Source organism: Cnephaeus nilssonii (genome assembly GCF_951640355.1).
Source record: "Cnephaeus nilssonii genome assembly, chromosome: 8".
Classification (NCBI taxonomy): Eukaryota; Metazoa; Chordata; class Mammalia; order Chiroptera; family Vespertilionidae; genus Cnephaeus; species Cnephaeus nilssonii.
The window spans coordinates 9,606,119-9,622,619 of NC_137079.1; the positions used below are offsets into that span (position 1 = coordinate 9,606,119).

A 16,501-nucleotide genomic window follows, 5' to 3' on the forward strand; every position below is an offset into this window, starting at 1 on the left:
ATGAATGGTTGCTTCTCACCCATATTTTGCAGAAACAGCTATGGGCAAGAATATTGATGCTCAGACTAATGATGATTCTGAGTATGTCCGTGCAGTTTATAGGTAAACGGAGCCCTTCTAATTATTTTTAAAACGGTTATTGATTCAAGCTTTAAAAAATATCTCTAATAATTTTTTGTCTGTGTTGTATCTTTTTCATTGTTTTCCATTGAAATATTGCACTAAAAATCAACCTAATCATTGATGTATGTATTTTAACAGTAGGGCATTTATTGTATAAATTATGGTGCCCCAGGCTATGGTATAATTTTAAATGATTTTATGATATATTCAGCAATTACATTATGATGCTTAGTGATAAAATAAAGATAAAAACAATATTTTAGCATTATAGCCACTAGGCATAAAAATTATTTATTAAAAAATTGTAGATATTATTCCAGAATGTTAGTTGTGTTATTGTTTTGTGTTATGTTCTCCTCTTCTTTTTTTATGTTGTTATTAATTCTCTCTTCCCATATTTTCTGCACTGAATGTGTATTATTTTTTAATTGAAGTAGTCCATTTATTTGAAAAATTGCTGAGCTTATTCAACTATTAAAAGGCAAGGCCAGAGTTTGATTTGAGGAATTCTGTCTTTAAGTCCACTGCCCATTTCATTTTAACACATATTACCATACTAGAGGTCCAGTGCATGAAATTCGTGCACTCGGCAGGGGGTGGGAGTGTCCCCTGCCCAGATTGCAGGACACCACAGGCTAGGCCGAGGGACACCACCGGTGCACAATCATGCAAGGGAGGTTTGCAGGAAGTTGACCAGCCAGGAAGGGAACCCAGGAGGGTTCCAGGGTGTGTCTGGCCCATCTTGTTCAGTCCCTATCTTCCTGACCCCAGCAGCAAGCCAAGGTAAGGGTTGGAGTATCTGCCCCCTGGTGGTCAGTGCACATCATAGTGAGCAGTTGAGTGGCCTTAGCATATCATTACTATATTACATTTTGATTGGTTGAATGGCCTACTGGATGACCAGACACTCAACATATTAGGCTTTTAATATATAGGATATAATCTGCCATTCATTACATAAGATACTGACTAGTATTATAGTGGTCCACAGAACAGAATAACAGGGCAACAAGCATCAAAACAAATAAGTATAAACTTATAAACTATAATAATTGCTTAAAAAGAAAAAATAAAGTTGATATTCGAGAAGAAAAAAGCAATAGGGCCCACAGATTGAGTGACCAGAAAAGGCCACTCTGCAGAATTGGCCTGGAAGCTGCTCTCAAAGGAGGAGATCATGTCTAGGTCTTCCTGCTCCATCACTGGAAATGTTGAGGGAGGGACTCGGGACAGGAATGTGACAGAGGGGCACTTTACTGCAGAAGAGGACAGCCAGAGGAGTGATCAAGCAAATGTGTGGACATTAAACAGGCAGATTTCATCCCACCCTGTGGTATAAGAGCTACAGGCAGCTCGGGGAGGTCCGGAACTCTTCCCGGAGAAATGGAAGGAGAGATCAGATGGCTATCTAGTGAGGATGTTTTGTAATGGATTCTTTATTCCTCTAAAGGACCCATTTAATTCTTAAGCTTCCTTGGATGTGTAATAGCCCATGCCTTCATTGTTGAGCACAAAGCATAGAGCTCTTAGAAGCCGCTAAGACAAATTATCATGATTGCCACATATTACCCTCATTGAGACCAGGCACCAAATAGGTACTCAGGCAATGCACTTTTTGATATATCAGCTGATACATTTGCACCCCGTTTATAGCATGAGTGATTTGATACATCGAAGAATGAGGACAATTTGGTTCTGGCATGAAGTTTTGTACCTTTTGTTTAAAGAAGGATGGGACCACAAAAGGAACCTACAGATCTTACATAATTTTACCAACAATGTAAGTCCTCATTTTATTTTATTGTGGTCAAACATACATAACATAAAATTTATCATAATATCCTTTTTAAGTGTACCATTCAGTGGCATTAGGTGCATTAACAATGTTGTGCAACCCCTACCACTATCACTTTCTAGAACTTTTATAAGTGCATGACTCCTATGTTTGTTAACATATCCAGTCATTAATGTTCCCTACTGGGGAGGTTAGTCTACTGGGTAGGTTGTCTATAAATAAATAATTACAAAATGTGATATGAGCTATGATAGTTTATTAACAAACTGGGTGCTATGCTAAGAGAATAAAGACACAGGGATCTGCGTTATAAGAATCTTCGGAAAAATGTTTGGATTAAGCAATGGTTTTCCAAGAAAAAGGGCATTTATAGCAGTGTCTTAAACTGGAAAAGATAAAAATTAACTAGATATTACTATTTAATTATTAATGACAAGGAAATAGTAATGTTCTGGATATAGTCTGTCTTTGCATTAAACATATGTTTATGAAAAGGCAAATTTTAATTGAAAAAAATGCATGGTAAGTTATACGTACAGACAAAAGTGCCAAAGTAATTATATTTATCCTTTGCTGTAAATTTTAGTTTAAAATATGATGGCATTGCTTCCTGACAGTGAGGTACTGCCTCCACCAACAGATCAAGTGGTAGAGTCCCTAGATGTTAGATGAATGAGATGTGGGAGTGAGCTGCCCTCAGTGGAGTATAGCATAATTGCCTGGCAAGAGGTGAACGGTGAACAGTTTGTATTTTTAGGTACAATTACACTTGTCTTCAAATTTCATGCATTAATATCAATATCAATAATGAATGAATTCCAGATTGGATGGATAATATCAAAAATTGCATACTAAGTGTCAGGCACCAGGGGTTCCACCAAGAATCAAAGAGAGGACATGGTGCTTGTCTTAATGGAACTTGGGATCTGTTCATTCAAAGCAGAAGCAGGTTTGGACGATTGCCTGAAAGGAGGAGAAAGTTGGAATGTGTAACCAAATTAAGCTCAGGGGCTTTCATTCATTTACTCATTCAACACATACCTGATGGACATTTCTAAAATGCCAAGCAGTGTTCTAAAGGTTGGAAATATATGAATGAATAAAGGCAAATTTGCTGCTACATTGCAGTTGGAGGAGAAAGTCACTAAATAACAAATACAATGCCAGGTGGGAAGCCAAATGGAAAAAAAGTAAAGTAGGCTTAGGGAGAGAGTGTGTGCCAGGGACTAGGGTAGCAATGACCCTGACAGTGTGACAGTGGGCAGCGGAGATCTAAAACTAGGGAGGAAGCTAGTCATGCTGGCTTCTGAGGCAAGAGCATTCTAGGCAGAAGGAGCGGCAAGCATACAGGGTGATTCTTTTCTCCAATACAACACGTCATTAGAGTGATCTATAATTAGTCTGTTATATAAAGACTAGAGGTCCATTGCAGAAAGATTCCTGCAAGAATAGGGCTTCCTGCGGCCAGAGGTCCCTCCCGTCTCCACTGCCTCAATCCCTTTACCGCTTTGCTCCCTTCTGTAACACTTGGCCTCCTTCTATGCTTTCTTCAGTCTTCGGGCCACCTGCATATACAAATTAACCGCCATCTTTGTTGGGTTAATTTGCATACTCACCCTGATTCGCTGGTGGGCGTAGCAGAGGGACAGTCAATTTGCATGTTTCTCTTTTATTAGTGTAGATTGTGTTCTCTCCACCACCCCAACTTTTTCTCATGAGCTCTTTCAACTCGCTGGGGCCCTATTCAGGAGACTACTACTCTATTCCCATGTTGGAAAGGCTGCAAAAATAGTCCTTGGAAATGATGTATTTGTCTGAAATTAAGTTTGTTTTCAAAAATCTTATCAAATAACGCCCTAAAAATGTTCACAGAAAGCTTTACTATATTTTCACAAAAAAATAAGTTCCTGTTGAGTGAGACAGAACAGGAAAGGCTTAGAAAAAAATCAGTTAAAGTAGCTAGTATATTTTCACAGGAAAATGGACTATTAGGCCATATCAAATTCCACACAAAAGCATGTGATCATTTAAATCATACAGGTCATCAATGAACGGGCCAATGAAATAAAGAGAGATGAAGAATGTAAAAGTGATGACAAGGGCACGACCCCCTCCAACAGAAAACGCAAGGCTTTCCTCGACTTGCTTTTAAATGTGATGGATGATGAAGGGAACAAGCTAAGCCATGAGGCTATTCAAGAAGAAGTGGACACTTTCATGTTTGAGGTATTTTGCGTTGTCATGTCATCTGTTCCTTGCTTCTATGTCTATGCCAGGCCCTTTATGCTCCTGGTCTGGCGGATTCTTGCCCTGCGCACTTCCACCAATGCACTTGTTGGCTCTGTGCTTTGTGTTTGCTGCCTTTGGGTCGCAGACAAAAATAAAACAGGAAGCTCATTTTCAAATTCAGGAGAAGCTATTAAAATTCTTTAGCAAGAGCACTTCCTCTATGACTTTGCTGAACAACTGAGTGACATGGGCCAGCTTTTGTCTGGAGTTCAGAGTCATTTCTGTAAAGAAATTGCAAGTGTGAGAAAATACAATCATGCCAACATCAGACACTTATAAACATATTTTTTAAAATTTCAGAAAAGTCCTCAACAATTCAACTGAGAACCTAAAACAAGTGCTTCTGAGACTTCTGCCCAGGAGATGACATATTACAATGGTCACTTGTGTTGTTTAGGGTAAATGGACCAGTAAGAGTTATAATATTATTTTTTATTTTTCAAATACATGTGTTTTTTTTCTGAAGAACTTACCATTTTGCATGTGGAGTGTCCTGGTGCGGTGAGGACAGGAAGTGAGGGGCTGATGCCTAAAGACACTGAACGGACAGAGAATAAGGTCCAGGTGTCACCCTCAGCATTGGAGCTGGAGTCTCCTCACCCCACATCCTCCACGCTCCCCGAGGTGAAGAGTGTGGACTCTGCTTTGTCATCAGAAACTCCAAGGGTCCTATTCTGGGTCGGGCCTGGGAAAGGCATTTAGCATCTTTTGGGGCCTCAGTTTGTCATCTCTAAAATGTGAATAGTGGTATCAAGCTCCCACGGAGATTTTAAAAATACATATTATTTTATTGATTTAAGAGAAATATATTTTTATTGAAGGAAGAGGGAGAGACAGAACCATCAATGATGAGAGAGAATCAGTGATTAGCTGCCTCCTGCATGTCCCCTACTGAGGATCGATCCTACAACCTGAGCATGTGTCATGACCAGGAATCGAACCATGACCTCCTGGTTCATTGGTGGATTTTCAAGCACTGAGTCACACCAGCCGGGCTCCCAAGGCTTTTTTTGTGAAGAATAATTGAGTTCATTTCTGCAAAATATTTGATATTTTGCCTTAAACTCAGCAAAGTTAAATGGAGCTATTTATCAACATCTTGATGTGGAGTCTGTTGCTCAGAACCACCCATGTGCTCCCTGGTGTCCCGGTAAAGCCGACCGTACAAATGGGGGACAGTGGAGAAGTGCAGATCTGGCCACTTGGCTCAGGAAAGTCACACTTTTATTTCCTCAAAAACAGTCCAGCGCACGGAGTTCCCTTGGAATGCCTCCTGTTAGCCCAGCCCAGCCACTCTTACCAAGTATGTGACTCTGTCCTATTGAAATGTCCCTATACCCAGAGGTGTCCCCTTGAAAGGGATTGTTTCATTGGTTTGTTCCCCACGGAGGTAAAATACTGTATAAAATTAACTGGTTCTTTCTGGAGTCACGTCACAGCTGTCAAATCCAGAGACAATTCAAAATAGAGCTAGCATCCCTAACCTTCTCAATGGAACTCTGCTTTCTAAGCTATTTTTTCTCTCTTACATTGTAGGGCCATGACACAACTGCAGCTGGAATAAACTGGGCCTTGTACCTATTGGGTTGTTATCCAGAAGTCCAGAAAAAAGTGGACAATGAACTGGACGAAGTGTTTGGTACGTATGGCCCCTTCACTGCTTACACGGAAGGTCGCAAGTCACTGAAGCAAATAGCGTTCTTGCTCATTAAGAAAGAGCAGTCGGGCCTGTTCTAAAGACACTGTAATAAGCAGGAAAGCTGCCATATGGGACCCCTTCCAGACCTAATGTCCTTTCCAAACCTCAACCATTTGTTTAGGGGCGTTTGCTGATTGCTTGGCGTGTGACTGCACCAGGCTAGATGCTGGGGCTACACAGACAAATGTCACTGTCCTCAAGGACTCGCTGCTTCATAGGTGAAGCAGACACTGTGTAGAAAATACCAAGTCATGGCTTTGTGCATGGGCGATATGAGGAAGGAGCTAGTGGAGAGCAGAGAGGTGAGGTGAAGCTGGTTAGCGGGGTCCAGGAGAGCTGTTCCATATAGGACTGCTGTGGGTTAAGCTGATGAGACATAAATTTCTTTTGCACAACCCGTAACCTGTAGGTAAGGAGTCCTAGGCTGATGCCAATAGCAATGTTGGAAGAATCCCGGCCTGCTCTTTTCTCTCTCTGTCATTTTCCTCATCGTGGATTTTGTTTTGTTTTTTTTTTGTTTTTTTAAATATATTTTATTGATTTTTTTACAGAGAGGAAGGGAGAGGGATAGAGAGTTAGAAACATCGATGAGAGAGAAATATCAATCAGCTGCCTCCTACACACTGCCCACTGGGGATGTGCCTGTAACCAAGGTACATGCCCTTCACTGGAATCGAACCTGGGACTCTTCAGTTCGCAGGCTGACGCTCTATCCAATGAGCCAAACCAGTTAGGGCTGGATTTTGTTTTCTTGATCATTGTTCTGGGTCTCATGTTTATCTTTAAGGCAAGAACACAGGGGAGGAGTGGATAAAGGATAATATTAGTCTCCTTTGACTGCTGTCACAGATACTGCAAACTGGGTGGCTTAGCACAATAGAAGTTTATTCTCCTACAGTTCTGGACACCAGAAGGCCCAGATCAGTATCTCTGAGTTAAATCAATGTGTTGGCAGGGCTGCACTGGTGACTGCCAGCATACCTTGGCTTATGGCCACATCATTCAAATCTCTGTCTCCATCTTCACATCACTTTCTCTTCTGTGGGTCTGTGTCAAATCTCCCTCTGTTCTCCCTTATCATGACATTTGTGATGGCATTCATGGCCCAACAGGATAATCCACTATCATCTCTCCATTTTAAGATCCTTAATAACATCTTTAAAAGCACCTTTTCCCAAATAAAGCAATATTTAAAGGTTCTAGGGATTAGGACCTGATATATTTGTGGGTCACGACCAGCCTACCACAAAGGAACTGTGCATTGTGCCATCAACTTAATTCTTTGTTTAACCAGATGTCATATGGCTTTCCATGGTTGGGTAAAGAAAGGTAAAGGTTGGTTGGCCAACCAACACAGTGGTATCTGATGGATTTTCCTGGTGCAAAGTGGGGAAGGAATAATGCAGGAAAAGAGGAGGAGGTGGAAGGCATTCTGGAAAGAGAGGCTCCTGTTGCACAATGGCAGAGTGGACACGTTGGCAGATAATAGTAAGCATTAAAGGACAGGTGGAATTCAGAACATTTGTTAGGACCCATTGAGAGGTGAAGTTGGGAAAGGAATTTCATGTCCAGATGGTGTGAGGACTGGATTTTCATATCAAGAGGGAAGATTTTGTCTTGTAGAATGGAGACCATCTAAACTTCTGGGCTGTTTCCGTCATCATTTCATTTTTCCCGTTTCAATCTCTCAGATTGCCTCTGGTGGGTAAATGGGGTATTCTAGAAACCCGGGTTCTTTTGGAATGTGTTCCCACGTTTGTGTTTTTACAATTTCTAGCCCAATGCAGGTGTCACAAGTGCTTTTGGATCTCACATAATTAGTGACACCATTTTTACTAGAATTTTTATTCTGCTGCTTCTCATGCTTTTTGCTAATTGTGCCTCACTTCTCTTCTATCCCCAGTATTAGTTCTAAAATTTTTTTGAGCAACTCATCTTTGGATATTGGGATATAAGTATTCATTCCTCTTTGTTTTTGTTTTTGTTACTGAAGTAAACTTCACATTTAGTTTCATTATAAGAAAGCACCTGATACATTTTGAATATTTAAAATTGAGCATTATCTTTTCTTCCCAGCGAAACAAACAAATTAAATTAACAGGAACAAGATTACAATAGAGAATGACGGTTCCCAATAAGATTCTGCAGGTCCGCTCTTCTCCCATTGAGTTGCAGGGCCCAGGCCATTATTAGGAGAGAATTTTATTTTAAAAGTTACATCTTAAACTGCAAGGAAGTCCATTAAACATTACAATTAAACATACCAAAGGGGAAGCCTTGTTGTCAAAATTTCCACTTAACTAACCCAAACATCTCATATGTACCCTTTGACCTTCTATACACCAATTTTTTTTTTATTTTAAAAAATATTCTATACTAGAGAAAATAGACAGGTATATGTTGGTAAATGCTAACTGTCCACATTCATAGAGACACAGTGTAATCTGTGTGCTCAATGTACAGACAAAAGAGGGAAAAAGCTAGAATTCTGTGCACTGCTGCGGGGGCTGAGCCTCCAGCCGCCAGCGGAGCAATGTAAGCAGAAGGTTTTTCTTTCCCCCGGAGCACAGGGGCATTGATTTCATACAGTGTTTGTTGAGTCAGGAAGGGATAAAAGTGAATTTGGACTTGTTTGCATGCATATACACCTAACCAATGGACACAGACACCAGAGGGGTGAGGGCATGAATGGGGGCGAAGAGAGGCAATGGGGGGATAAGGACACATGTGTAATACCTTAATCAATAAAGAAAAAAATAAATAAAAATCGAGGGGGAAAAATAAAAATACTTTTAAAATTTTAAAAAAAGTGAATTTGGAATAGAAAGTGTTAGAGATTCTTGTCCCACTATATTGGTATTTTCCCCAAATATGTTGAGAACCAGGATGTAAGGGAGAGAAAAGACTTCAAGAGCAGAAGGACTGTGCCTAAGTGTAAAACAAAACAAACAAAAAAAACCCACACTGTAACTTGCTCTCAGTGACTGGAGCAAACTTTTAAAAAGAAGGTTGGAGTCCATCAGTGTTCCTTAGTCATCTCCTTCAACCTCATCAGCTTCTTAGTTGGTAGCTTTCAATCTCCTCCCTCTCCCCCTCCATCATCACCTTCTTCTCTTCTCCTTTCCCTCTTCATCTTCCATATCAGGAAGCAAGTAGGAATGAATTGGATTTTGGCAAACACCACCTTGGATGATCTCTCCCACCTTATCTGCACCCGCATCAGAATGGCCATAAACCAGATTTTTGTTCTCAGCCTCTTCCTGCTGGCTTTATCCTGCAGTGGATTTGAACATTTCATCAAATCCTTTCCAGATATTTCAGTGGACATTGAAAATGCATCACGGCTTGCACTCAGATGAAATTCTTTGGGTGCAATTATTTTCCAAGGAAGGGGTTTCATGGAAATGAAAAGCTGTTCTGTGACCTGATTTATTACTTTTCAATTCTGTTACTTCACCTCTGGTTAAATAACACAGTGCCTTTCCATCCATCTCCCCAAGCAGTGCAGGCATAGCTATGGTTGAAAATGTTGTTACTTGGAAATTCAGGTCCTACCTCTTCTGAAAAACAATTGTTGGCAGAATTTGTTACATGTCAACCTTCAGAATCTTCTCACTGGCTTGTTCACTGAGTTGGTCTGTCTCATTTTTATCTTTCTCAATATGTTCAGTTGCTTCCTGCTGTGTTTTTTCTCCCATTGGCAAGACCAAGAAGCCATTTGGATTTCTTTTTGAGGGGGGAATGGAGGGCGTTTGGGGGCCAGACTATGGGGAGAGTACAAGAATCTGACCCAGGAGAAGATACACTTCTGGAAGAGGCTCTGAGAATTCAAAATGAAATGTTTTAAACTTATAGTTTCACGCATTCACAATGTTATGCATCTGTCACCTCTATCTAATTCCAACCCACTTCAGCAGCCAAAAGGAAACCGTGCAGCATTAATCAGCCACTCCCCATGTTCTCTTCCTCCAGCCCCTGCAACACCTCATTTACACTCGGTCTCTATGGATTTGACTACTCTGAGGACTTCCTCCAAATTTAATGATACAACCCGTGACCTTCTGTAACTGGTGTTTTTACTTAGCATTATTGTCTCATTTTATTTTGATTATCTATACTATTAAGAATTTTACTTTAGCTGTTGGTATTTAACATTCAGTGTATTGATGTTATAATATATTTTTTTGATGTCTTATCCTTGAGCCCAAATAGTTCTTTCATTTATTTTATTTCATCTATTTACTTTGATCAGGGAATTCTGATCGCCCTGTTACCTTAGAAGACCTGAAGAAACTTAAATATCTGGAGTGTGTTATTAAGGAGACCCTTCGTATTTTTCCTTCTGTGCCTTTCATAGCCCGTGAACTTAATGAAGATTGTGATGTTGGTGAGAATTATTTCCTGAAAGTAGTGGGGAGAGTGGACTTTTCTGTGTGTGTCTTGCTCTGTTCTCATGACATATCGACTGCCTCATGACAGGGGGGTACAACATCACTAAAGGCTCTCAACTACTCATCATTCCCTACGCACTGCATAGAGACCCGAAGGTCTTCCCAGACCCTGAGGAGTTCAAGCCAGAGCGGTTCTTTCCCGAGAATTCGATCGGACGCCATCCATACGCATATGTGCCCTTCTCTGCTGGACCCAGAAACTGTATAGGTTTGTATCCATCAGAATTGGTTTGACCTTTCAGGCGCACAAGGAAGGGGGTTTCTCACAATGTCTTTGAGATGTAGTGTCTCAGATACAAGTCTGTTAAAACACTAGTTGTTTTATTTTTTTCTCCACTTTACTATGTCTGTTGTAAAATATATCAGTTTTCTAGGGCTGCTGTAACAAAGCGCCACAGACTGGGTGGCTTAAATGACAGAATTTATTTTCTCACAATTCTGGAGGCCAGAAGTCCAAGATCAAGGTGTCTGCAGGGCTGGTTTCTCCTGAGGCCTCTCTCCTTGGCTTATAGATAGATATCTCCTCCCTGTGTCTTCACATAGTTTATTCTTCTCTCTCTCTCTCTCTCTCTCTCTCTCTCTCTCTCTCTCTCTCTGTCTGTGTGTGTGTTTCTAATTAATCCCCACTCAAGGATATGTTTTTATTGATTTTTAGAGAGAGAGGGAAACATTGATGTCAGAGAAACATTGATTGGTTGCCTTCCATACATGCCCCAACCAGGAATCTAACCCACAACCTACGTATATGCCAGATGGATTTGACCTCACAACCTTATGGAGAATGCGATTACTGTTAACCAACAGAGCCACCCAGCGAGGGCTTGATCTCTTCTTTTTATAAAGACACCAGTCAGGTTGGATTAGGTTCCATCCATAGGACCTCATTTTATTTTACTCACTTCTTTAAGGGCCCTATCCCCAAATGCAGTCACATTCTGAGGTACTGAGTGTTAAGAATTCAGCAGATGAATTTGGGGGGAATATCATTCAGCCCATAACATAAAGCATAACCAGTTTCATGGTAGAGTTTTAAAATGTAGATATTTGGATTGAAGTAGAATATACTTTATATGGTAGAAAGCTTATATATAATAATTAATTATTTTAACCTGCTTTTATTGTGTTTAAGAATTGCTTTTTTCAAAACCAAAACAGATAATGCTCACCATAGGACTAGCGGAAGTATGTAAACAAAAGGAATGCACATAGCCATAAATTATCAACACTTTTGGTGTTAGTATGTCTGGCATTTTATTGTAAATGCAGGCATTGGTACAATTAGGCCTGGTAACTCTACAGTAAACTACATGAAAGGCCCAGGAGGAGAGCATTCTAGAGCAGTGGTTCTCATGCTTCAATGAGCCAGGATTCATCTGGGTGCTGTGTGGGCTGGATTCCTTGTCCCCAGAGCTATTCAGATGCACTGGGTGGGAGCAGGGAAGGGCACTCAAGAATCTTTATTATTAGGAAGCATCCTCAGTGATACTGGTTCGCCCAGGGCCTACTGTGAAAATCTAGCATCACTTGCTCCCTCTAATAGAACCTGTTCTTTCTCCCATTTGAGATATATCTGTAATTAAAGTCATGTTATTTACATTAACTTGAAGGTCAAAGGTTTGCCATGATGGAAGAAAAGGTCATTCTTTCATGCATCCTGAGGCATTTTTGGGTCGAATCCACCCAGAAAAGAGAAGAACTTGGTCTGACAGGAGACCTGATTCTTCGTCCTTCTAATGGCATCTGGATCAAGTTGAAGAGGAGAAATGCAGATGCATCCTAACTGTATTATTGGGCTCTGCCTTAGTAGCAATAAGGTCTTTCTTTTAAGAGAAACTTTGCATTTACAATGTGTAGATCATGAGTTTAATAGTCTTAATCCCTACACCTAATTTTTTCTTATCCAAACTTACCTTGGGGTCAAGTCTACCAAAGAGAGAGTTTTTATATTTTCATCATCACCATTATCTTACCCTTGCTCTTGATCCCAAAAAGTGAGTTAACTGATGTCTGTACCCAAATAAACATATACATTTCTCAACAGAGGGATCCATAGGCCAATTCAATTTCAATTGACAGACCCAAAGGATATAAGTTAATTGAAGTTCCAGAATTTTTAAGGTATTCTTGTTGAACACAAATATACATGATACATATACATTTAATTTGAAAGGGGTAATTAGATACTTAAGCTTGAGCTTAGGTTTTAAAAATTATATCAGTGTCATCAGTAATGAGAATAATTATGATGATGATACTTTTCAGATTTTGTCAAGGAGAGCAGATCATTTATAATGGACTCATAGGTTCTATTCCTATCTCCCTTTTAACCGTGTAGTTATGGCCTTCATTTCATTTCATTCTACATAACATCACAATTACCTTTAGACATCATATATTACCGGGAGAGATTCCTCTTGGTGATCTCCAGTCCCTCATAATGGCTTTTGGAGCTGGAAGCACCTTAGACCTTATCAGGTTACACTCCTTTTCATTTGAAGGGGATAAGATCAATCAGGGGTAAGTTTCTATCCAAAGTCATACCACTAGTGGGTGACAGGGCTGGAAATAGATAGAGGTCTAAACTCTAAATCTCTACTACTATATGCTACTGCTTTATGAAACTCTGGTCTATAACTGTGTGTATTATTAGAACACAGATCTTCTAGAATTCTCACATCATTAAGAAGAAGAGAAGTTGCACATGTATAGTAATCCAGCACTTAGTTTAGGGTTAAACTTCTGGGAAATTCAATCCTCCAGAACATACCTGCCAAGCTGATAACTGACACAAATTCCCTGAATTTTAATTCTATTGACAATATCTCTACTCCCACACTCAGTGACTTTAAAAAACTTATTTTAATAAATAATTTTAATGAGATTGTTTCTGTTTCTAAATTGATTTTAGAGTGGGAGGAATTGGGAGAGAGAGAGAAACATTGATGTGATGTGAGAGAGGTACATTGATCCATTGCTTTCCATTCACCACCCAACTGGGGATCAAACCGACTGGGAATCAAACTTGGGACCTTCTGGTGCATGCATAGAGATTGTTTCTTTAGTTTTCTCAAGGCAATAGCAGGTCAAAGCCGGTAAGAGAATGGAATATATATTCTTTAATGGATATCAAAGGAAGAGGTGACCCAACCAAAGTCATTGGACAAGTATTATGGGTTGGAGCATTCAGGGCTTGGTCAACAGCTCTACACATTTTACCATCCCAAAGTCCCTCAGTACAGACAAGTTAGTTCGTATGTTGCTGAGAAAAAGTCAAGTAAGTATATGATGCAGTTGAAAATGATTCCCAAGATATGGTAAACTTTGTTATCTAGAAAGTAAATATATGTAGAAAATTCGTCCCCAGATGATTTTGGATAATTGAAGTTTTATTCTTGGAAATTGGTATTACTTATCAATTTCATGTACTTACATTTAAACCTTGCCTTAAAAAATATAGTGACCCTACACTAGACATTCAATGAAATTAAATTTAAAGCAAAGCATTGCTTTGTGTTATCTTTTGACTTAAAATCTTCATTTGGCCCCAGAATAATTTATTTTTCATATTCATTTGGAAACTCACTTAAACTCTGTCAGTTAAACTGAGTTGGAATGGAGAATGTATGTCATGGTCTGCAGTATCAACATGAAGATGCTGACTTTTTAAAAAAAATAAGAAGTTGATCAAATATCTGTTTGTGTACCTATTACCTATCATGCTCCTGCTTGAATGAGGATCTTAAGAATAATCAACTACATTTTAGACATGGGTGCTACATTTTATTCTAAGAATTTATGTCAGTTTGAAATTTGGATAACTTTAAAAGATAAATTAGTGGGTGACTACTTTATAATAAGTAATAAAAGAAATGGCACCCTTGAATTAATATCCTCAGTGTCACTCAGACTCCCTATCAAAATGATCCCTGTGCAGTTATCATAGACTGATCTTGAGTTTCCCTGACTCTGAAAAATAAGTGAAAAGACCAACATATTTTGCTTAATGGAAAGGAGAAAGTAAAATCTCTTAGGACTACCTGGGAATCAGCAAAACCCAAAAGCATCCACTGGGTCCCCAGGGATTTATCATCTAGAAATCTATCCAGGTGATGGACTACTGAATTGATGGTCTGTTCATTGTCACAGACTGCCAGGAGCCAATTCCAGCATGTTATAATTACAAGAGTTTCATCAAAATGTTGATTAAGCATGGAGACTCAACAAGGGCTGAGTCACATAATGTAATCCCCTTTCTGAACGGCTGGAAAAGCATCTCCCCCAAACCTGAATAGGATTGTCTACTGCCAGACAGTTTAGGGCTTCTTAATCTACATGTTATTGCCTCCTGTTGTCCAAACACCTGAACAGCTGTAGGCTATTCCCCAATCTGACAATGCTTCTATAAACCCTGCCCTTTGAAGTGTATGTCTTCACCTTGCCTTAAGACAAATTGTGTTAATAAAAGCAGGGGTCCTGAGTCAAGGAGAGAGTCTTTAGCTCCTTTAGCTGAAGCTCCTCTGACCCCCCAATGCCTCTCAAAAATATCTTTCATCTTTGGACTCCTTATTGAATCTATGCGCAGCTCCTTTCTCCAGATTGCTGAACCCTTCATAATGCTGGGACAAGAACCCCGGCAACAGACAACTGTGGAACATCAGTTTCGGGACCAACTACTGACCTGTCTCACAAATAAAGAGATTCTTGGACTACATCTAGAAGATCAAAATGTATTTCTAGCACCTCATGATATGCGTGTGTGAGTGTGTGTGTGTGTGTGTGTGTGTGTGTTACAAGCCATTAGTAACCCTATGAATGAGTGATGTTCACAATATCATGTTCTCACCGGCCCTGCTCAGCCCTTGTAGACTCATACCTACAGCTTCTTTTATGGGCTCAATCCATCTCATATTTGATCTGCCTCTTTCCTGCTGCCTTCGACTTCTCCCAGCATTATTGTCTCTTCAAAATAACTCTGCCTGCTCATGATGTGCCTGAAGTAAGACAGCTTCAGTTTTGTCTTTTTTTTTTTTTACCTCCAGTGATGTTCAGGCTTAATTTGCTCTTGGATCCACTTGTTCATCTTTCTGGCAGTCCAGGGTATCTATAGAGCCTTCCTCCAACACCATACTTCAAAGAAGACAATCATGTCTAAACACTGTGACAATTTTTCTTTTGAAGAAAAGAAAATATTAGTATCAGGTTTCTATATAGAAATGTAATTTTTAGTCCAGCCTTTATTCTCATGAAACATAAGTTGACTAAGATCAGGAAAGATAGGACGCAGTAAATGTAAAGTGTCTTGATTGATATCCTCAATCTAAAATGTATCACAGCTTGCATATTTGAAATGTGATACTGCATTACAACTAGAAATTATTTTATTGGCCTTGTTATCCTCCATCCTATCTAATAAAAGAGTAATATGTAAATTGACCATCACTCCAACACACAAGATGTCCACCCCCATGTGGTGAAAGATGGCTGTCCCCATGTGGACACAAGATGGCCACCACAAGGGACCAGGCCTGCAGGGGAGGGCAGTTGTGGGTGAGCAGGCCTGCAGGGAAGGGCAGTTGGGGGTGACCGGGACAGCAGAGGAGGGCAGTTAGGGGTAATCAGGCTGGCAGTGGAGCAGTTAGGCATCAGTAAGGCTGGCAGGGGAGTGGTTAGGGGGTGATCAGGCTGGCAGGCAAGTGAGTGGTTGGGAGCCAGCAGTCCTGGATTGTGAGAGGGATATCCAACTGTCCATTTAGGCCCGATCCTACAGGGCAGTTGAACATCCCTCAAGGGGTCCCAGATTGGAGGGGGTGCAGGCTGGGCTGAGGGACACCCCCCCTCCCCGTGCACAAATTTTGTGCACCGGATCTCTAGTTTTTAGCCCTACCAGACAGCTGTACCGATTTTTCGGTAATTTCCAAATCTGCTGCTATACCGCTAGTAATTTTAGGTACTTTGCCTAGTACATGAAAAAAATGCGTCACAAACTAAAAATAACCAACCAATCATAGTCAAACCTCATGGTTAGCCATTGCAAATGTCTGCCCCCATGTGTTTGAATTGACTTTGTGTGGTTTAAGGGGACAGTTAGGTTCAGGGCCTCAGGTCTGGTAGGGTTAATAAACAGAGTTCTTCAGTGCAGCAATA

At 40.2% G+C, this 16,501-nt stretch overlaps 1 protein-coding gene across 1 annotated transcript in view; it reads left to right on the forward strand.

Moving 5' to 3' along the window:
* The window catches only part of LOC307104099 (cytochrome P450 4V2-like), a gene marked incomplete at its 3' end in the record, with an annotated part of 68,372 nt that overhangs the window by 10,816 nt on the left and 41,055 nt on the right, over positions 1-16,501 (forward strand). The window contains exons 5-11 of the mRNA XM_079778737.1: positions 33-102; positions 1,777-1,903; positions 3,959-4,144; positions 5,744-5,846; positions 10,159-10,293; positions 10,386-10,565; positions 11,965-12,137. Of these exons, the coding sequence (XP_079634863.1) occupies positions 33-102; positions 1,777-1,903; positions 3,959-4,144; positions 5,744-5,846; positions 10,159-10,293; positions 10,386-10,565; positions 11,965-12,137 (974 nt within the window). Of the gene's footprint in view, positions 1-32; positions 103-1,776; positions 1,904-3,958; positions 4,145-5,743; positions 5,847-10,158; positions 10,294-10,385; positions 10,566-11,964 lie in introns of the transcript that reaches the window.